Source organism: Petaurus breviceps, unplaced genomic scaffold (genome assembly GCF_028583685.1).
Source record: "Petaurus breviceps papuanus isolate PSGF00001 unplaced genomic scaffold, PetGlider_PUasm1.0 90644, whole genome shotgun sequence".
NCBI classification, from domain to species: Eukaryota; Metazoa; Chordata; class Mammalia; order Diprotodontia; family Petauridae; genus Petaurus; species Petaurus breviceps.
Genome location: NW_027187298.1, coordinates 9,272,972 through 9,289,665, shown reverse-complemented (window position 1 = coordinate 9,289,665; position 16,694 = coordinate 9,272,972). Strand labels below are relative to the sequence as shown.

The 16,694-nt window shown below is 36.7% G+C and overlaps 1 protein-coding gene across 3 annotated transcripts in view; it reads left to right on the top strand.

Annotated features, from left to right (window-relative positions):
* The window catches only part of LOC138143552 (integrin beta-1-binding protein 1), a 30,744-nt gene extending 15,549 nt beyond the window's left edge, over positions 1-15,195 (top strand). For 2 of the 3 annotated variants that reach the window (XM_069064814.1, XM_069064812.1), the window contains exons 3-7: positions 1,801-1,879; positions 9,171-9,307; positions 12,905-12,997; positions 14,167-14,316; positions 14,767-15,195. In XM_069064814.1, coding sequence (XP_068920915.1) covers positions 1,801-1,879; positions 9,171-9,307; positions 12,905-12,997; positions 14,167-14,316; positions 14,767-14,838 — 531 coding nt within the window. In that variant the 3' untranslated portion in view covers positions 14,839-15,195. Of the gene's footprint in view, positions 1-1,800; positions 1,880-2,342; positions 2,482-9,170; positions 9,308-12,904; positions 12,998-14,166; positions 14,317-14,766 lie in introns of those variants that run through there. The other variant, XM_069064813.1, reaches the window with a different exon arrangement.
* Positions 15,196-16,694: the final 1,499 nt, after the last annotated feature.

The following is a 16,694-nucleotide window of genomic DNA, read 5'->3' as shown; positions in this document are numbered from 1 at the left end:
GAGAATAGCTCTGCATTTGAGAGCCTAGGTCAGAAGAGGTAAACTCAACTCCTGGTTCTGCCACTGAACACCTTTGTGACCTTCAGCAAAGTTACGTTGCTTATGGGCTTCAGTTTCCACATCTATAAAATGAGGGGGTTGGACTAATGTGACCTCTAAGATCTCTTCCATTTGTAACAATCTACAATTCTTTGCTTCTTATCAGGGTGGCCTTATTTTTTGACATTGAGTATTCTTCTGACTGGCATAGAGTTAGGAAGCTAATTTATAGCAGAACAGATAACTAGATCACAAGTCACCTAATTCCTAACTTAGTATTTTTATAGCCTCTCCTACTTTGAGCATGAGTAAATTGCTAGAGAAGAAACAGAACTGTCTACCTGTGTTAAACTGGAGAGCTTAGTAGAATTTCCTGCTATTATCAATCCCTTTCACTTTGTTTTCATTTAAAATTGAATGTTAAATCAAGACAATAAAGTTTTGAGAATGGTCTATGATGGTTGCTAGCATTTCCTTTAGTATCTTGTACATAGTCAGTTTTACATAGCAAGAAAACTGCCCTGTATTGTACACATTTTTCATCTACTATAGTAGTTTGATCAGGTAACTATTTGGTATAAACATAAGCCCTCAGAATTTAGGATGCCTGCTTTCTAAGTTTTCAAGACTCTGATCAGAGCAACTCAGCAGTTTTTGGTAAGCATCTCTCAAGTACAAAATCCTGTGCTAGAGTTGTGTTGGAGTTGTGTAGGTGTCTGCGCTGAGAGATAAAACATGTCTACAAATAACTATAATTCAGGGAAGAAAAAAGGAGTGTTAAGTATGAAGATTCTACCCTAGGCTTCTCTGCACTTTCCTCATGGGTTCCTAAATGTTAGCAGCTAAAATCAGTTTCAAGAGCACCAGCTTTTATCACACCATTGAAAATTGGATGTTGTACTCTCTTTGCTTTGCTATGACAATAGTTCAGGAATAACAGAAAAGGGAGGAGCCTTTCAGGCCTCTTTTCTCCTGAACAGAGAAGGAATAGAAGGTTTCCTTGTTTCTGGTACTCTTTCTGGAGATAGCAACAGGGCTGTTTTCCCCCCTGGACAATGGGAATTGAGACCTGAGTCCAACTCTATTGATAGTAATTGAATTCACCCAGAAGGCAGCTTGAGATTTACAGTAGCCAGCTGTGGCCCATGAAGGTATAGTTTGAGGCTAGATAGATTGAGAATTCAGGATTTACAGTATTGGAGTATGCCTGAAGAAATAGCTACCAAAGTACACCCTCAAATTTGGATTCCTCAGAATAGATGGATTTTTAAAATGCAATATTACCCCAGTTAAATATTTTCATATATTTTACCAATGTGGAAAGTAGGCTAGTTTATATGTTGGTAGTGATCTGTGTTTATGTATTGATAATTGATTTGTGTGTTTTGAAATATTTGAATATGTAGAAGATTGTGGCTGGCATCATTTTGATTAAAATAACCTAATTTGGAAGGTTCTTTATCATTTAGATTAGTAAAAGCAAAGAAACACTTCTCTGTGAGTGTTAATAGACTTACTGAATGAGCAGATGTTCAGTATGTAAGTATTTGGATTCTTTGGAATATTTTTAATTTTGTTACATAGTTCATCCTTGTTGACCTGATTTTTTAAAAAAAAATATTACCTGAAACCAATGAAATGTATTTAGCTGCAATAACTAAAAGAAAATGTTTATTATTACATTTAACTAATTTTTTTTTTGTTTTCTCCAACTTCATCTCTGCTCCTCCCCTCCCCCTCTAAATCCCCTCATTTCCCCAGTCTGTAGACTCTAGCCTTGGTGGACTTTCAAGATCAAGTACTGTAGCCAGCCTAGACACAGACTCTACCAAAAGCTCAGGTATGTAAACAGTGTGCATTCCTTTACCACTCTTGGCCTGTTTCTTCATTGGTTAAAATGGGGGTTGAGAGGAGGTTGGACTAGATGGCTTATGAAGTGTTTCCTTTTCTAGATCTGTGATCCTACTCAGTCTTTTTAAATTTCATTTAAAAAAAAAATCCTATTAGTGTAATAGTAGATCCCAGTAGAACTTTTTGTTGCATTGTGATAAATCCTGGATTTTCTCTCGTGTGTTTGCTCAGTGTTGACTGGGGACAGATATGAGGGAAGAAACTCTGTATATATACATACAATATGGTAGAATATTGATTGTCAGAGGACTGGAATAAATGTTGAGAACCCCACTCTGTCATGGATAAATGAGATTTGGAAATATTGGTGGGGTCGGTACCATAAAAATATGCCAAGAAATGTTAGAAAAGGAATTATACTGTTAATCAGCTAGTATTTATTAAGTTCCTCCTTTGTGCCAGGCACCATGCCAGCTGTTGAGGATACAAGTGCAAAGAATGAAATAATTCCTTACCTCCTATTGGAGACAAGTACAATAAAAATATTTACCCATAATATAAAGGAAACAAATACAAATATATACAAAGCAGGTAAGTATAGCATAGTTTGGGAATTAGGTCAGTGGTTGTTGGCAGGATCAGTAAAGATCTTTTGCAAAAGAAGGGTTTGAGCTGCATCTTAAAGGAAAAGAGATTCTCTGGGGTGGAGGTGAAGAGAGAGGGTATTTGAAGTATGTAGTATGACTGCTCCTACTTTTCAAGTCTCCTTATATCTTACTCCCTTCCTTCCCACCCTACCCCCTGACTCTGCAGTCCAGTGACTGACGTTGACCTCCTTGCTGTTCTTTGAACATAATGCTCCACTTTTCAATTCCGGCATTTTCTTATGACTGCCCCCCCCACCCCCCATCTCTGGAATTCTCTCCTCATCTCTGTCTCCTGCTCTCCCTGACTTCCTTCACGTCCCAGCAAAAATCCTACCTTGTACTGGAAGCTTTTCCTGAACCCTGTTAATCCTAGTGCCTTCCCTCTGTTGATTATTTCCTATTTATGCTGTATGTAGCTTCTTTCTACTTTGTTTGTCATTGTCTCCCCCTTTAGATTGTGAGCTCCCCAAGGGCAGGGACTGGCTTCTATATTTGTTTTTATCCCCAGTGAATAGCATACTTCCTGGCACACAGTAGGTGCTTAATAAGTGTTGTTGACTGATAGATGCAGAGGCCTGGAAACCAGAGATGAAGTATCATTCATGGCAAAGAGAAAAGAACAGAGTGGCTAGATCACAGAGTGCAGGATGGGAAAAAAATGTTTGATGAGGCTGAGAAGTCATTATGTAGGTCTTTGAAAGCTAAACAGAGAAATCTATCTGAAAGGCAATAGGAAGCCACTAGTCAGATTTGTGTTCTGGGACAATTACTTTGGCAAAAGAATGTAGGGTACACAAGGGAGGTGAGAAGTTTTGGCAGAGGTACCGGCCTGGAGTCTTTTGCAGTAGTCTAGGCCAGAAATGATAAGGGCCTGTACTTAGGTGATAGCTGTGTACATGGAGAGAAAGGGACAGAGGTGAGGGATATTGTAAAGGTAGAAATTACAAGATTTATCAATTTAGTGGATGGGTGATGTGAGGCAGAGGGAGGAGTCCAAGAAAGTGCTGAGTTGTATGAACCTCAAAGATAGAAATGGGGAAGTTTGGAAGAAGAGATGGTTAGGGGGAAAGATAATGAGCTCAATTTTGGACATGTTAAGCTGAAGCTGACTTTGGGACATCAGGTTTGAAATGTCTAATAGGCATTTGTGATGTTTAAGAAGGTTCAAGAGACATAGTTTCAAGGTAACTTAATCATTTTATTAAAAGGTCAGCTGGTTATTAATAAAAGGATGGTCATTTGTCTCTCTCAGACCAAAAACAATCATGGCAGGGCACTCACAGTTTATATACCCTTCAAAACAGTGGTCCATCGAAGAGCAATCAAATCTAATTGGTTAATGTGATTGGAGGTTGACTGATTATCTTTATACCAGACCACTCATAGCTTTAGGCTGTAAATTCAAAGAATGTTTACTCCATCCATGCCTGAGCTGAACCCCGTGGTCTTCCCCTAGATTAAATTCCTTGCTATTTTGGGTGAGGTCTAAGATTGAGGAGAATCAATGTAATCACATTATCAGTTGTGTCCTTCAGTAATTGGTGACGCAGGACTGAAGTTAGGAAAGAGATGGGCTTGATACAGAGCTCTCTGAGTGATCTGCATAGAGGTGATAGATAAATCTCTAGGAGCTAAAGGAGTTACAGAGAGAGAGAGAAGAGAAGAGGGTCTAGGATAAAAATTTTATGTAATAACCACAAGGAATAACCTGAAACAGGGCCTGATATATAAATGATAACTGAGGAAAGGAGACTGAAGAAAGGTCAGACACCTTTCCTCAGAATTAGGAGCTTTAATTAGGATGGAGTAGTGTTGCAAAGACCCAGAGAAAAGAGTATGCAGGAGGAAAAGATGGTCAGGAGTGTCAAATGCAACAGCTAGATTTGAGAAGGATTAGGACTGAATAAAGATTATTAAATTAAGATGTGATTGATTGAGAGCAGTTTCAGCTGAGTGATAAGGTTAGAAGCAGATTACAAGTGGTATAGGAGAAGTGAAATTTTGAATGTAGACATTTTGGGGGGTGGGAGGCAAGGCAGTTGGGGTTAAGTGACTCGCCCAAGGTCACACAGCTAGTGTGTCAAGTGTCTGAGGCTGATTTGAACTTGGATCCTCCTGACTCTATAGCAGGTGCTCTATTCACTGCACCATCTAGCGGCCCTCTGTAGACAGCTTTTTCCAAGGAGTTTTGCTTAGAAAGGAAGGTGACATACAGTCAAATAAACATTTATTAAGCACCTACCATATCCTAGGCATTGTACTTATTGCTGAGGATACAAAGAAAGTCAAAAGACAACATGCAAACAACTATATACAGGTAATATGCAACAGAGGGAAAGCACTAGAATTAAGAGAGATTGGGAAAGTCTTCCCACAGAATATGGGATTTTAGCTGGGACTTGAAGAAGCCAGGGAAGCCAAAAAGAAGATATGAAGAGGACACGTGTTGGATATGAGGATGTGAGAGACAGCTGTAGAAAAATCCTAGAGTCAAGAGATGGAGTGTCTTGTTTAGGGAACAATAAGAAGGCCAGTGCCATTGGATTGTATAGTACGTAGGTGGTTTAAGGTATAAGAAGACCAGAATGGCAGGGGTCAGGGAAGATTATGAAGGGCTTTGAAAGCCCTTCAGAGTGTTCAACAGTGGATTTTATATTTGCTCCTGGAGGAACAGAACCATTGGAGTCTGTTAAGTTGGGGTGGGGAATGCATAACATGGTCATACCTGTGTTTAGGAAGATCATTTTGATGGATAAATGGAGGATCGACTTGTCACAGGCAGGCCAACAAACAGGTTGTTCAAATAGTGTAGGCATGAATCAGTCAAGTAATCATTTATTAAACTCCTACTATGTGTTGGGAGCTGCTCAGAGTCAAGCTCAGGCTCAGTGCTTTTTTGGGGTTTGGACTGGGGCCTGCCAGATATAGTTATTCTTACTCCTCCAAGGTGGCTGATCAGGGGAGTAGGGACATGGTGAAGACAAGGATAGGGACTGCTGGTTCCTGGCACAGAGTTAGCCTCTTTAATTTTTTTAAAAATTTTTTTTGTTCTAACATGCCAGCCAAGTAGCCTTCATTTTGCTCCACCCTTTCAGAAAAATATATCATAGACATGAGAAAAAACAAAGTGGTAATTACTAAAGTCTCTTAGAATCTGTGGCAAGTTGGGTCAAAGGGCTGATTTTCCTTTTTCTTTTCAAATTTAATTTTATCTAGTTTTTTTGTTACATTTTAAATTGCAAGCTTCCTTTCCTTCCTTCCCTCCCTTCCCACCCTGAACTAGAGAAGGCCACCATTTGACACAGATATATCTATATCTATCTATACATATATACATCTACACACATATAAAAACATACTATACATCTATTTATCAGTTCTTTCTATGGAGGTGGATAGCATCTTCCTTCATAGGTCCTTTGTAGTTGATTTGAATATTTATAATACTCAAAATAGCTTAGCCATTCAAAGTTATTCTTCAGACAACATTGCTATTACTATATCCAACATTCTCTTGGTTCTGCTCATTTCACTCTTCATTATTTCATGCATGTCTTTCCACGTTTTTCTAAAATCAACCTGCTCCTCACTTCTTACTCACAGTATTCCATCATGATCATTTATCACAACTTATTTAGCCATTCCCCAATTGATGGACATCCCTTCAATTCTCAGTTATTTGCCCTACCACGTGGAGAGCTGCTATAAATATTTTAGGTTCTTTTCCTTTTTCCCTAATCACCTTGGGAAAGACACCTAATAGTGGTATTGCTGGGTCAAAGGGTATACACAGTTTTATAACTCTTTGGGCTTAATTCCAGATTGGTCTCCAAAATGGTTGGGACCAGTTCACAGTTTCTACTAATGCTATATTAATATTCCAGTATTTCACATCCCCTCCAACATTTGTCATTTTCTCCTTAAATAATTTTAGCTAGTCTGATAGATGTGAAATAATAGCTCATAGTTGTTTTAATTTGCATTTCTCTATAATCAGTAATGATTAGAGCATTTTTTTCTCATATGACTATTGAATAGTTTTGATTTCATCGCAAAACTGCCTGTTCATATCCTTTGGCCATTTATCAGTTAGAGAATGAGACTGATCAAAAGGTTGATTTTCTTTTCTTTTTCCCCTGCCTCACAGTCTCTTAAATAAATCCCAAGTGAGTGCTTAAGAAAAGCTCTCTCCAAAACATATTCATCTTTCCTAGGGCTGAAGTCCACCTTTTCCTCATTGACTATGGAATCTACCAAAGGGCTGGCCCTCAGAGGAAAAACTATTTGATAGGATATTATTCAGCTTAAGTTCCATTCTGTTTCCCTGTCAGCTTGGTTGTCTTTACAGTGTTGTTTTTATGTGTGTGTGTGTATACCTTTTTTATGTAAGTATAATGCAAAAGTTTTAGATTTTAGTGTTCACACAGTGAATCAAAATGGATGCTAAATAGACAGTTAATAGAAACTGTAGCTACTTATCTGTATGTATATAGCTATTACAGGTTTAGATATGGAACACTAGTTCAGCTCTTACACAGGAGGAAACTGAGGCACAGAAAGATTTGGATGGCGTGATCCAGGTTATTTTATTCTGCCTTTACTATCCCTTTCTTATGGAATTTCACTTGTTAGTATATCAGAAAAATGTCCTTTTTTGGTACAGTGGTTCCTCAATACAGGAAAGAAAATTTTAAATTAATTTAACAAAGAAAGTGTGGGAAGATGAGCAATATTTCAGTTTGGTACTATTTTAAAAGTTCGTTAGTTTTTTTCCCCTTCTCTTTTTTTATTTTGAAATTTAAAGCTTTAGTTAATTTACCTACCCATGATCTTTTTTTTCTTTTTTAAAGCAATAAGGGTTAAGTAACTTGCTCAAGGTTACACGGCCAGTTATTTCTGGGTGTGGTGCTGAGTATCTGAGCCCGGATTTGATCCAAGTCATCCCGACACTGGAGCTGGTGCTCTTACTCGCTGAGCCACCTGGCCGCCCCCTACCCATGATCTTTAGGGTAACAGAAGAGTCACTGAAAAAAAAAAATTGGTTCAGTGGTTTTTAAAACTACTCTTTATAAAAAAATCTGCTCCTATGTCATTTAAAGAAAGTTCTTGGGCGGCCAGGTGACGTAATGAGTAAGAGCGCCAGCCCCAGAGTAGGGAGACCTGGGATCAGTTCTGGCCTCAGATGCTTAACACCCACACAAAATAACTGACCGTGTAACCTTGAACAAGTTACTTAACCCCAATTGCTTAAAAAAAAAAAAGTTCTTTTTCTGATTACCAATGAAGTTATGATGATAATTTGGTTTTTTTGGGGAGGGGGGTAAGGGAAGAGTGAAAGGAAACCGAGAAAACCCATTTCTATTGAATAAACATTCATGAAGTGCCTACTGAGGGTGAGGCACTGAATGAATTTATTCATTCAACAGCTATTTATTAAGGGCCTGTGAAACTCAGGTTGTACACTGACATGAACTGGTGATACAGCAACAAAGTCAAATCAGTCTCTGTCCTTAAGGAGTTTGTGTGTTTTGGGAGAGGGGGGGAATATGACATGTAAATAAATGAATATATACAATATAATTTTAGGAGAGGAGAGGGCATTAGCAATTGGGCAGTCATGTAAGATCTTCCATAAGAGGTGGCACCTGAGCTGAGCCTAGAATGTAGACAAAGATCGAGAAGTGGTGCTAAAAGAGGGCTTGTCAGACCACTTGTTCTCTGTAAGGCTCAGGGACCAATCATCTAGTTTGGTTGGAATATAACATGCATTAAGGAGACTAATACAGAGTAAGTATGGAAAGAGAGATTGGAGCTCAGTTAAAGAGGAATGGAAATACCAGGCAGAGGAGCGTGTATTTTATCTGAGGCAATAGGAGCCACTGAAGATTTTTGAGCAGCTGAGTAACATAGTTAAAGCCCTCTGATTGTTTTCTCTGCTTTGTGGAAGATGAATTGGAGAAGCCTAGATAGAGACTGGAAGCAGAGAGAGCAGCTATGATAATAGAAATAGTGCAGGTGGGAAGTGAAGAGAATCATGTAAATCCTGCACAACATACAGCCTTTGGACTGCAAAGGATTTCTGGCAACCCTCAGAAAAATGTGGGTTGCTACTGCATCCCCTCTCCTGTTTTTCAAGTGACCCACAGCAGCCAACCATTGTCTGTGTCTTTAGTCTAACCTATCTGCAGCCAGAAGTTGTTTAGGCTATTTTAATTTTGATCCCTACCTACTGTCAAGTTGTGCAGGTCTGATGTAAATGGATAGGATAGAAGAAAGAGATCTGAAGAGATATCCTGTAGGCAAAACTGACAAAATTTGTCAACTAATTTGAGATGGGGAAAGAATAATTATGACCCTGAATTTGTAACCTTGGTAATTGAAAAGGCTACTATTACCCTCAATAAAAACAAGAAAGTTTGGAAATGAGGCACATTTGAGGGGAAGATAATGAGTTCTATTTTGGACATGGTTGAATTTGAAATGATTACAAGATAATCAGGTGGAAATGTCTTAGCAAGCAGTTGGTGATATGGAACTGGAAATTGAGGAAAATTTAGAGCAAGAATTCCTACTGAAATATTACTGTAAATATGCATTTTTAAACATTAACTGATCGTTATTTTTAATTAATAGGGCAAAGCAACAGTAATTCTGATACCTGTGCCGAATTTCGAATAAAATATGTTGGTGCCATTGAGAAACTGAAACTCAGTGATGGGAAAAGTCTTGAAGGTCCACTGGATCTAATAAATTACATTGATGTGGCGCAGGTAAAAAAAATGTTTCTGTAAGAGACAGAAGTTGTAGTAAATATGGTCTTGACATTTCAACTTTTTGCTGTCATCTAATCTTGGGTGATGAATGTACTCTTGAAAAGCCAGTAACATTTCAGCCCACCAGATGGCACTGCTTCCATGGGTTAACTCTTGAACTATAGTTCCAGCAGGTTTAAAAAAAATTATTAGTAATTAATATTTATTGAGCATTGCCTGCTTGGCAGTGTTTAAAACATGTTGGGGACTTAATAACTTACAAGATAGTGAAAAAACTTTGTACCAGACCTTAAATTTAGTTGTTTTATTTTTTTCTTAAGGTTTCCTGAGTTCTATTAGAATAATTTTGGTAATCTGATTTTTTCCAGTAAAATTATAAATCTTGACCATGGCCAGTATAGGAATTTTTTTTTTCTTGACAATGCATATTTGTTACAATGGTTTTGTTTTTCTTTTTCCTTTTTCAGTTTGCTAGAGAGGAGAGAAGAGAAAATAAATGCATTTTAATTTAAAACTTAATTAAAATAAAATTTCTCATCTTAATAATTAATCACAATTTCCATTTCTTGAAAACTTAGCCATGATTCTATTGACATATCAGATGGTAGAAGTGAGTAGGAAAGAAAAAAGATTAGTATATGTAAATGGTAAAGTAAATGTGTTGCTTAGCAAATCTATGAAATTGAGTCAATTTGTTATTTTAATAGGAAAAGATACTCCTGATAATCATTTCTTTAGCCATTTATTTCCATATTGACCTGCTAATTTATATAAAATAGGTTCTCCATTAATTTTAATTATGGGTAATGGGCCAATATTTTTGTATATTAATATTTTTCTATTTTTTAGTTATATAATTAGTATTTTACACCATTACAAAATTAGTGTTAAGTTGTGATAATAGAGTTCATTCTGTGGCATTAAAATTAGTTCAATCAAGTATGGTAGTAGAAGTGTCATTTAGTCTGAGCTAAGACAGTCCTAAACTAAATTTAGAACACTAATAATGCTGCTACAGCAATAACTGTAAGAAATGGTTCATGTTTATATAATAGTATGCCAAAGCTGGATAGTTAAGGCCCTATCTTGAGAGTATTGCCTACACAATATAACAGGATTTTTCATTATTTTAAAAACTAAAAGCACACACTTTTTTACTGTAACAATATTTTATATTTTCTTAGTTACATATAAAAATGATTTTTATATTCATTTTGAGTTCCAAATATTCTTCCTCCTTTCCATTTTTCACTCCTCCCTGAGAAGTTAAGCAGTTTGATATAGGCTATACACATGCAATCATATCAAATATATTTCCACATTAGTCATATTGTGAAAGAAGACAGACAAAAACCACAAATAAGGTGAAAATGCTTTGATCTGTAGTCAGAATCCATTAGTTCTTTCTTCAGGATGCGGATAGCATTTTTCATCATGAGTCCTATGCAACTGTCTTGTGTCACAATGTTGCTGAGAATTAGCAAAGTCATTCACAGTTGATCATAATACAGTATTGCTGTTACCAAGGATAATGTTCATCTGGTTCTTCTCTCTTTACTTTGCATCAGTTCTTTTTTAAGTATTCCTAAATTTTTCTGAAATCATCCAGCTCATCATTTCTTACACAAGTAGTATTCCATTACAATCACATAACACAACTTGTTCAGCCATTCCCCAACTAATGGACATCCCCTTTCCAATTCTTTGCCACTACAAAAAGAGCTGCTATAAATATTTTTGTACAAATAGGTCCTTTCCCCCTTTTTAAAAATCTCTTTGGGATACAGACCTAGTACTGGTATTACTGGATCAAATGGTATAAACAGGTGTTATAGCCCTTTGGGCTAATTCCAAATTGTCTCTAGAATGGTTGGATCTGTTCTACCAAAAATGCATTTAGTGTCCCCATTTTCCCACATTCCTTCTAGCATTTATCACGTTCCTTTTCTGCTATATTAGCCAATCTGATAGGGATGAGGTAGTATCTCAGAGTTTTAATTTGCATTTCATTAATCAGTAGTGATTTAGAACATTTTTTCATATGACTGTAGTTTTGATTTCTTTTTCTGAAAGCTACCTGTTCATGTCCTTTACAACATGTATCAATTGGGGAGTGACTTAATTTCTTATACATTTCACTTCATCCCATATATATTTAAGAAATGAGGCTTTTATCAGAGATACTTGCTGTAAGTTTTTTTTCCCCAGAGTTTCTGTGAAGCAAATATTCTAAACTAGAACTTTAAAACAAATATTTTCTTCTAGTTTGCTTTTTAAAAAAATTTTTTTAACTTTTTTTTTTTTTTTTTTTTTTGGCTTTTTTGGAGGGAGAAGGTAGGGCAATGGGGGTTAAGTGACTTGCCCAAGGTCACATGGCTAGTTTTTTGTGGTAAGTGTCTGAGGCCGGATTTGAACTCAGGTCCTCCTGATGCCAGGGCCACTGCTCTATTCACTGCGCCACCTAGCCATCCCCTCTAGTCTGCTTTTTAAAAGTTGCTTTATTACATAAAAGCACAAAATAATTTTAGTGGCTAAGAAGTCAGACATCTGCTGTGATCAAATTTCCTTTTGTGAGAATACTAGTAACATCCTGGGGACATCTAGGTTCTATGAAACTCTGAAACCAAGAAGTGAAGTCTGTGTATGTGACTTAGCTAATTTTTCTGTAATGTTGGTTGCTAAGCAGTCCAGCCCTAGTTTATGGAAATAATGATTGTATTTAACACATAGCTGTGTTAAATCTGTGTTAAAACCATCAATCATTATAGAAATTGCCTCAGAGAATTATGCTCAATTGCTATAGAAAAGAGAACTAAACATTGACTCAATTTAACAGATAAGTCTGGAGAAAAGATGATCAAGCTAAAATAAAAATATAGTATCTTATTTCTGATGAATTAAAACAAAGATCTGGTGAATATTTGTTTGGAAAGTAAGTTGGAAAAAAAATAACTTTATTCAGAAGTACAGTCTACCAACCCACCTGAAGAGCTGGGTAACTTTGCTATATCTGAATAAATCTGATGTGGAGGATATAACTTAAAGAATTTTATATAACCTTGCTGAGGACATGAGGCAGAATTTTACCATACTTATTTCATTTGCTAATCATAGGGTTTGAGAATTATTTTTAGAAATGTTTTTTATCCACCAGACCAAAAAAGTAATTTAACCATAAAATTCATCACATTTGAGGATAAAATCATTTAGATAACTAAAATGTTTCACATAAAGAAACAGCAGCAGATAAAATCACACATACAATGTTTGTGAGAATATGGACTTTTTTTTCCAATCATCTCCACATAATAGTGTAACAAAAATATTTAGTTGTTAAATGACTAAGATTTTTGCTTCACAACAAACTACTAAGTCTACAGTATATCCTGTATTCTCTGGGATTTGGATGTTAGACTGTTAAATGTTTTCATGAAAGCACTGGACAGGAGAGAAGATTTGTGGCTCTGACGGGACTTTTCATATGGAACTTTGATGGTGACTTTTTCTTTCTTATTTTTCCTTTCGACTTCACAGCAAGATGGTAAACTTTGATGGTAACTATTTTCTTTTTTGTTTTTCCTTTGGACTTCATAGCAAGATGGAAAGTTACCATTTGTTCCTCTGGAGGAAGAGTTTATTATGGGAGTTTCTAAATATGGCATTAAAGTATCAACATCTGATCAATATGTAAGTTTATCATGTCTTTTCAATATAATTTGAAAGGAAAAAAAATCATTGGTGATTTAATGTTCTCAAATTACCAAAGACCTCATTATGTTTAGATGATCCATTGTTCATTCAACAAACATTTGGCAAACACCTACACTGGGTAGTACTCTGCCTGACAGTAGGAACATATTTCTCTGGATCAGTGTGCCGCATAGTGTGGGTCACGTACCCCTTTAAGGGCAATGCAATCATTACAAGGGATCTCTGTGTCCACATGCAGAACAGCCATTGGATCTAACTCCTCAGCACATACCTTCTGAAGGTCTCACAAATGTTTCTGTATAGTATTACTGTTTTTTTTAAAGATGCTATTATCATGAATAAAATAAACATTAACAAATTCGTGGTAGGTTGTTGTGACGTTTCTGGATTGCTAGGAACTAATAAATAGCACAATTAAAAGTATGTTAAGGACCATGAAATTTGGTTTTAGTGAAAAGAATGCTCTCCTCCTGAAAAATATTTTTATCAGTTTAGAGAATACACAGCCCCTGCCCCTTTGGTGCTTACATTCTAGGGAAAGGGACAAAATATGTAAACGTCACATTGCTGTGTTAGAAGCACATTAAAGAGGTACAAAGGAAAGGTAGGTCTAAGGGGAGATGATGTTTGTTAAAACTAAGCAAGCACTTCAGGGAAAGCTTTATCTTGTGTGATCCCTTTGAAGGAGTTAGTAGTAGAGGCCCATTCTGCAGGTGGAGGTGACTGGTTTATAGCAGCCGCTGCACTCACAGGAATCCTTGAAGCTGTTTTACCAAGATAAGAGATAAGGCTGCCTGCCCTTTTAATGGGGAAGGAACCTTTTAGGATGCTATTTTATTGTTATTATCAATATACATTGGGAAGTAAAGGTGATTGACTTCCTTTCACAGAACCCAAGTTAGGGATGTGATATATTACAAAGCTCTGTTGAAAGTGGACCCCAAAGACTGACTAGCAGAGGACACAATTTTAGGGCTTTCAAAAGCATCAGGTCATTACATGACCATCTTTGGCCAAACTGGTGTACACGATATTGAGAGACTCCTGTGAGAAACTTAGTTGTACTACCATACATGTCTCCTTAGAACCAGAACCAGCCTTTATAACAGCCATGATGATTCTGGATTTCCCCCTCATTTCTGTAGGATGTTTTACACAGACATGCTCTGTATTTAATCATCCGGATGGTGTGTTACGATGACGGTCTAGGAGCAGGAAAAAGCTTACTGGCGCTAAAGACCACAGATGCGAGCTATGAAGAGTACAGCCTATGGGTGTATCAGTGTAACAGTCTGGTAAGGTTTTGGCTTACTTCTTCTCTCCCCATCCTCCACCCTGCCCCCAGTTTTTAACTAGCTAATCCAAACCAAGAAGCAAAACTAGGAAATAATTTGGTTAGGTTTTCAAGGCCTGGGGGATGACATAATTCTGGAGGCTGGGTTAGCTACCCACGTCTGAGACCCTTCGGGAAAATTATGTATTAGTTCATAATCCACAGTAAATATTTTTAAAACCAATGAGTGCACAGGGGTGGCTAGGTGGTTCAGTGAATAGAGAGCATCAACCCTGAAGCCAGGAGGTCAGACACTTTACACTTTACCAGCCTTGTGACCTTGGGCAAGTCACTTAACCACAATTGCCCTACCTTCCCTCCTCCAAAAACAAACAAACAAAAAAAACAAAAACCAATGAGTGCTGCTTTCAGTAATGATAGTTTTGTCCATTTACTATTTTACATGATACAGGAACAAGCACAAGCTATTTGCAAAGTTTTAGCCACAGCTTTTGACTCTGTATTAACATCTGAGAAATCCTGAGTTCCTGCTAGAGTGGAAGATAAAAGAACTTCATCTGAAAGAAGCCAACATTTAGGATGAAACAGGAGATGAACTTTTATCTCCACTAAAGAATAAAGAACCTCATTCCAGTTTCATAAAGAAGAAAATGTATTTGAAAAATACCAATCGTTTCAAACCTGCAAATGCAAAATTTTCTAAGCTCTCCAAAGCATTTCTAAAACCCAGTTAAGTGTTATGATTGTCAATGAAGTGAATTTTCTGCTTGGATGATAAAAAGCCTGCATGCCAAATTTGACCCCTCTTAGTTACCCAGCTTACCACCAGAAAGTGTTGTGTGTAAAAACATTTTAATGTATAATAAACATTGCAAAATAATTTACTTTGTGGAAGTGGAATGTATTCTAGAGCCATCTGCTATTGAGGGGATATGATGAAGGTGGGGGCATAGACTATTAGTTTAATCAAAAGACTTGGGTTTTCCTGCTTTAGCCTTTTGACCCATGAGTGGCTTGAGGAAGGCAAAATCTCGATGTTGGATCCCTCCTGGATTCTTGGCTTTGCTCACATTGCCACAGGGGGTGGGTGGGCAGGCCTTATGTCTCTGGAAGTGAGGGCTCCTCTCAAGACTTTTAATTTCACCTAGTTTAGGCCCCTTACCAAAGGTTCCTGTTGATAGCACTGCAAAATACTAAGCTATCTTTTCAACATATCTAATAATAAAGGTTACACACAGGAGCACATTTAAGAAAAATGAGTCAGTTTAAAAGTATTTTATTTTTTCTCTAGCCAAATGACTGGTTAACAAGAGTAAACTTCTGAAACATGCTCTAATTATAAATCACTGCATTCGGGACATTGAAAATAAGAGTTGATTTAGGTTATACAATATATACAGTTGCTCTGCAACTATACCAAAATAATCAAATGAATGAATTGAATATTATACATCCCAAATAGCATTCTATGCTGCAGATTCAATGTCATTCACTCCTTTTGAAACAGTTAACATAGCATAAAATTTCAGAATCATCATCCCTTGAAGTTTGCTTTGATGAAGAATGGCAAATGCAAAATGCCAGAATCTTGCAGCTGAAATTTATGAAAAGTAAACTTTAAATACAAATAGTTATCTACAATGCATTCAGATTTATCTCTGCCTGCCTTTTTTTGCTGCAAAAAGGAGCAAATATCTCAAAGGATGATAATGGGTAAAGAATTTAAAATGTATTTCTGCTCTGGCAAGAAGAATAATATTAGTTACCTGCACAATAGCACCACCAAATTACATCTTTAAAAAAATGTCAAGATGTATCCCCTAGACCTATACCACTGAACCTGACTGAGTAGCATCTAGGACCAGAATCCAAAGGCTTTAAATTTGACAACTTCACAGCTGACACCAAATCATCTAAACTCTGAATGCAAGTTTCATATGCTAGGAAAATTCATTAAAAAAAAAATAGAGAAGTGAACAGTGCAAAATAGGGGCTGCTTACTTTCTTGCATCTTACCACAGAATTAAAATGTTTCCAAAACCAAAAATGGAAATAAACACAATTGTTAATAATTGTTAATAAACACAACTGTAGTGCTAAATTAAGTCTAGAATTATAGATTTAAACTTTTTTTATTGGGAATTTTGGAAAGTACAAAGGAATCTACTTCAAAACTCAACAAAAACATTGTAATCCATCCCAGATTTTCTTTTTCACTTTCTCAGTGGCCTCACAAATGAGTTAATACATCAAGAAGCTATACAATGCAAGCTTTTCACATATTTAAGACACGCTACCACAATCAAGTGTACCATTTAAAAAAAAATAAAATCATTAACAACTTTGTCCTAGTATTGATTAGTTTGAAGCTTCTCCAGT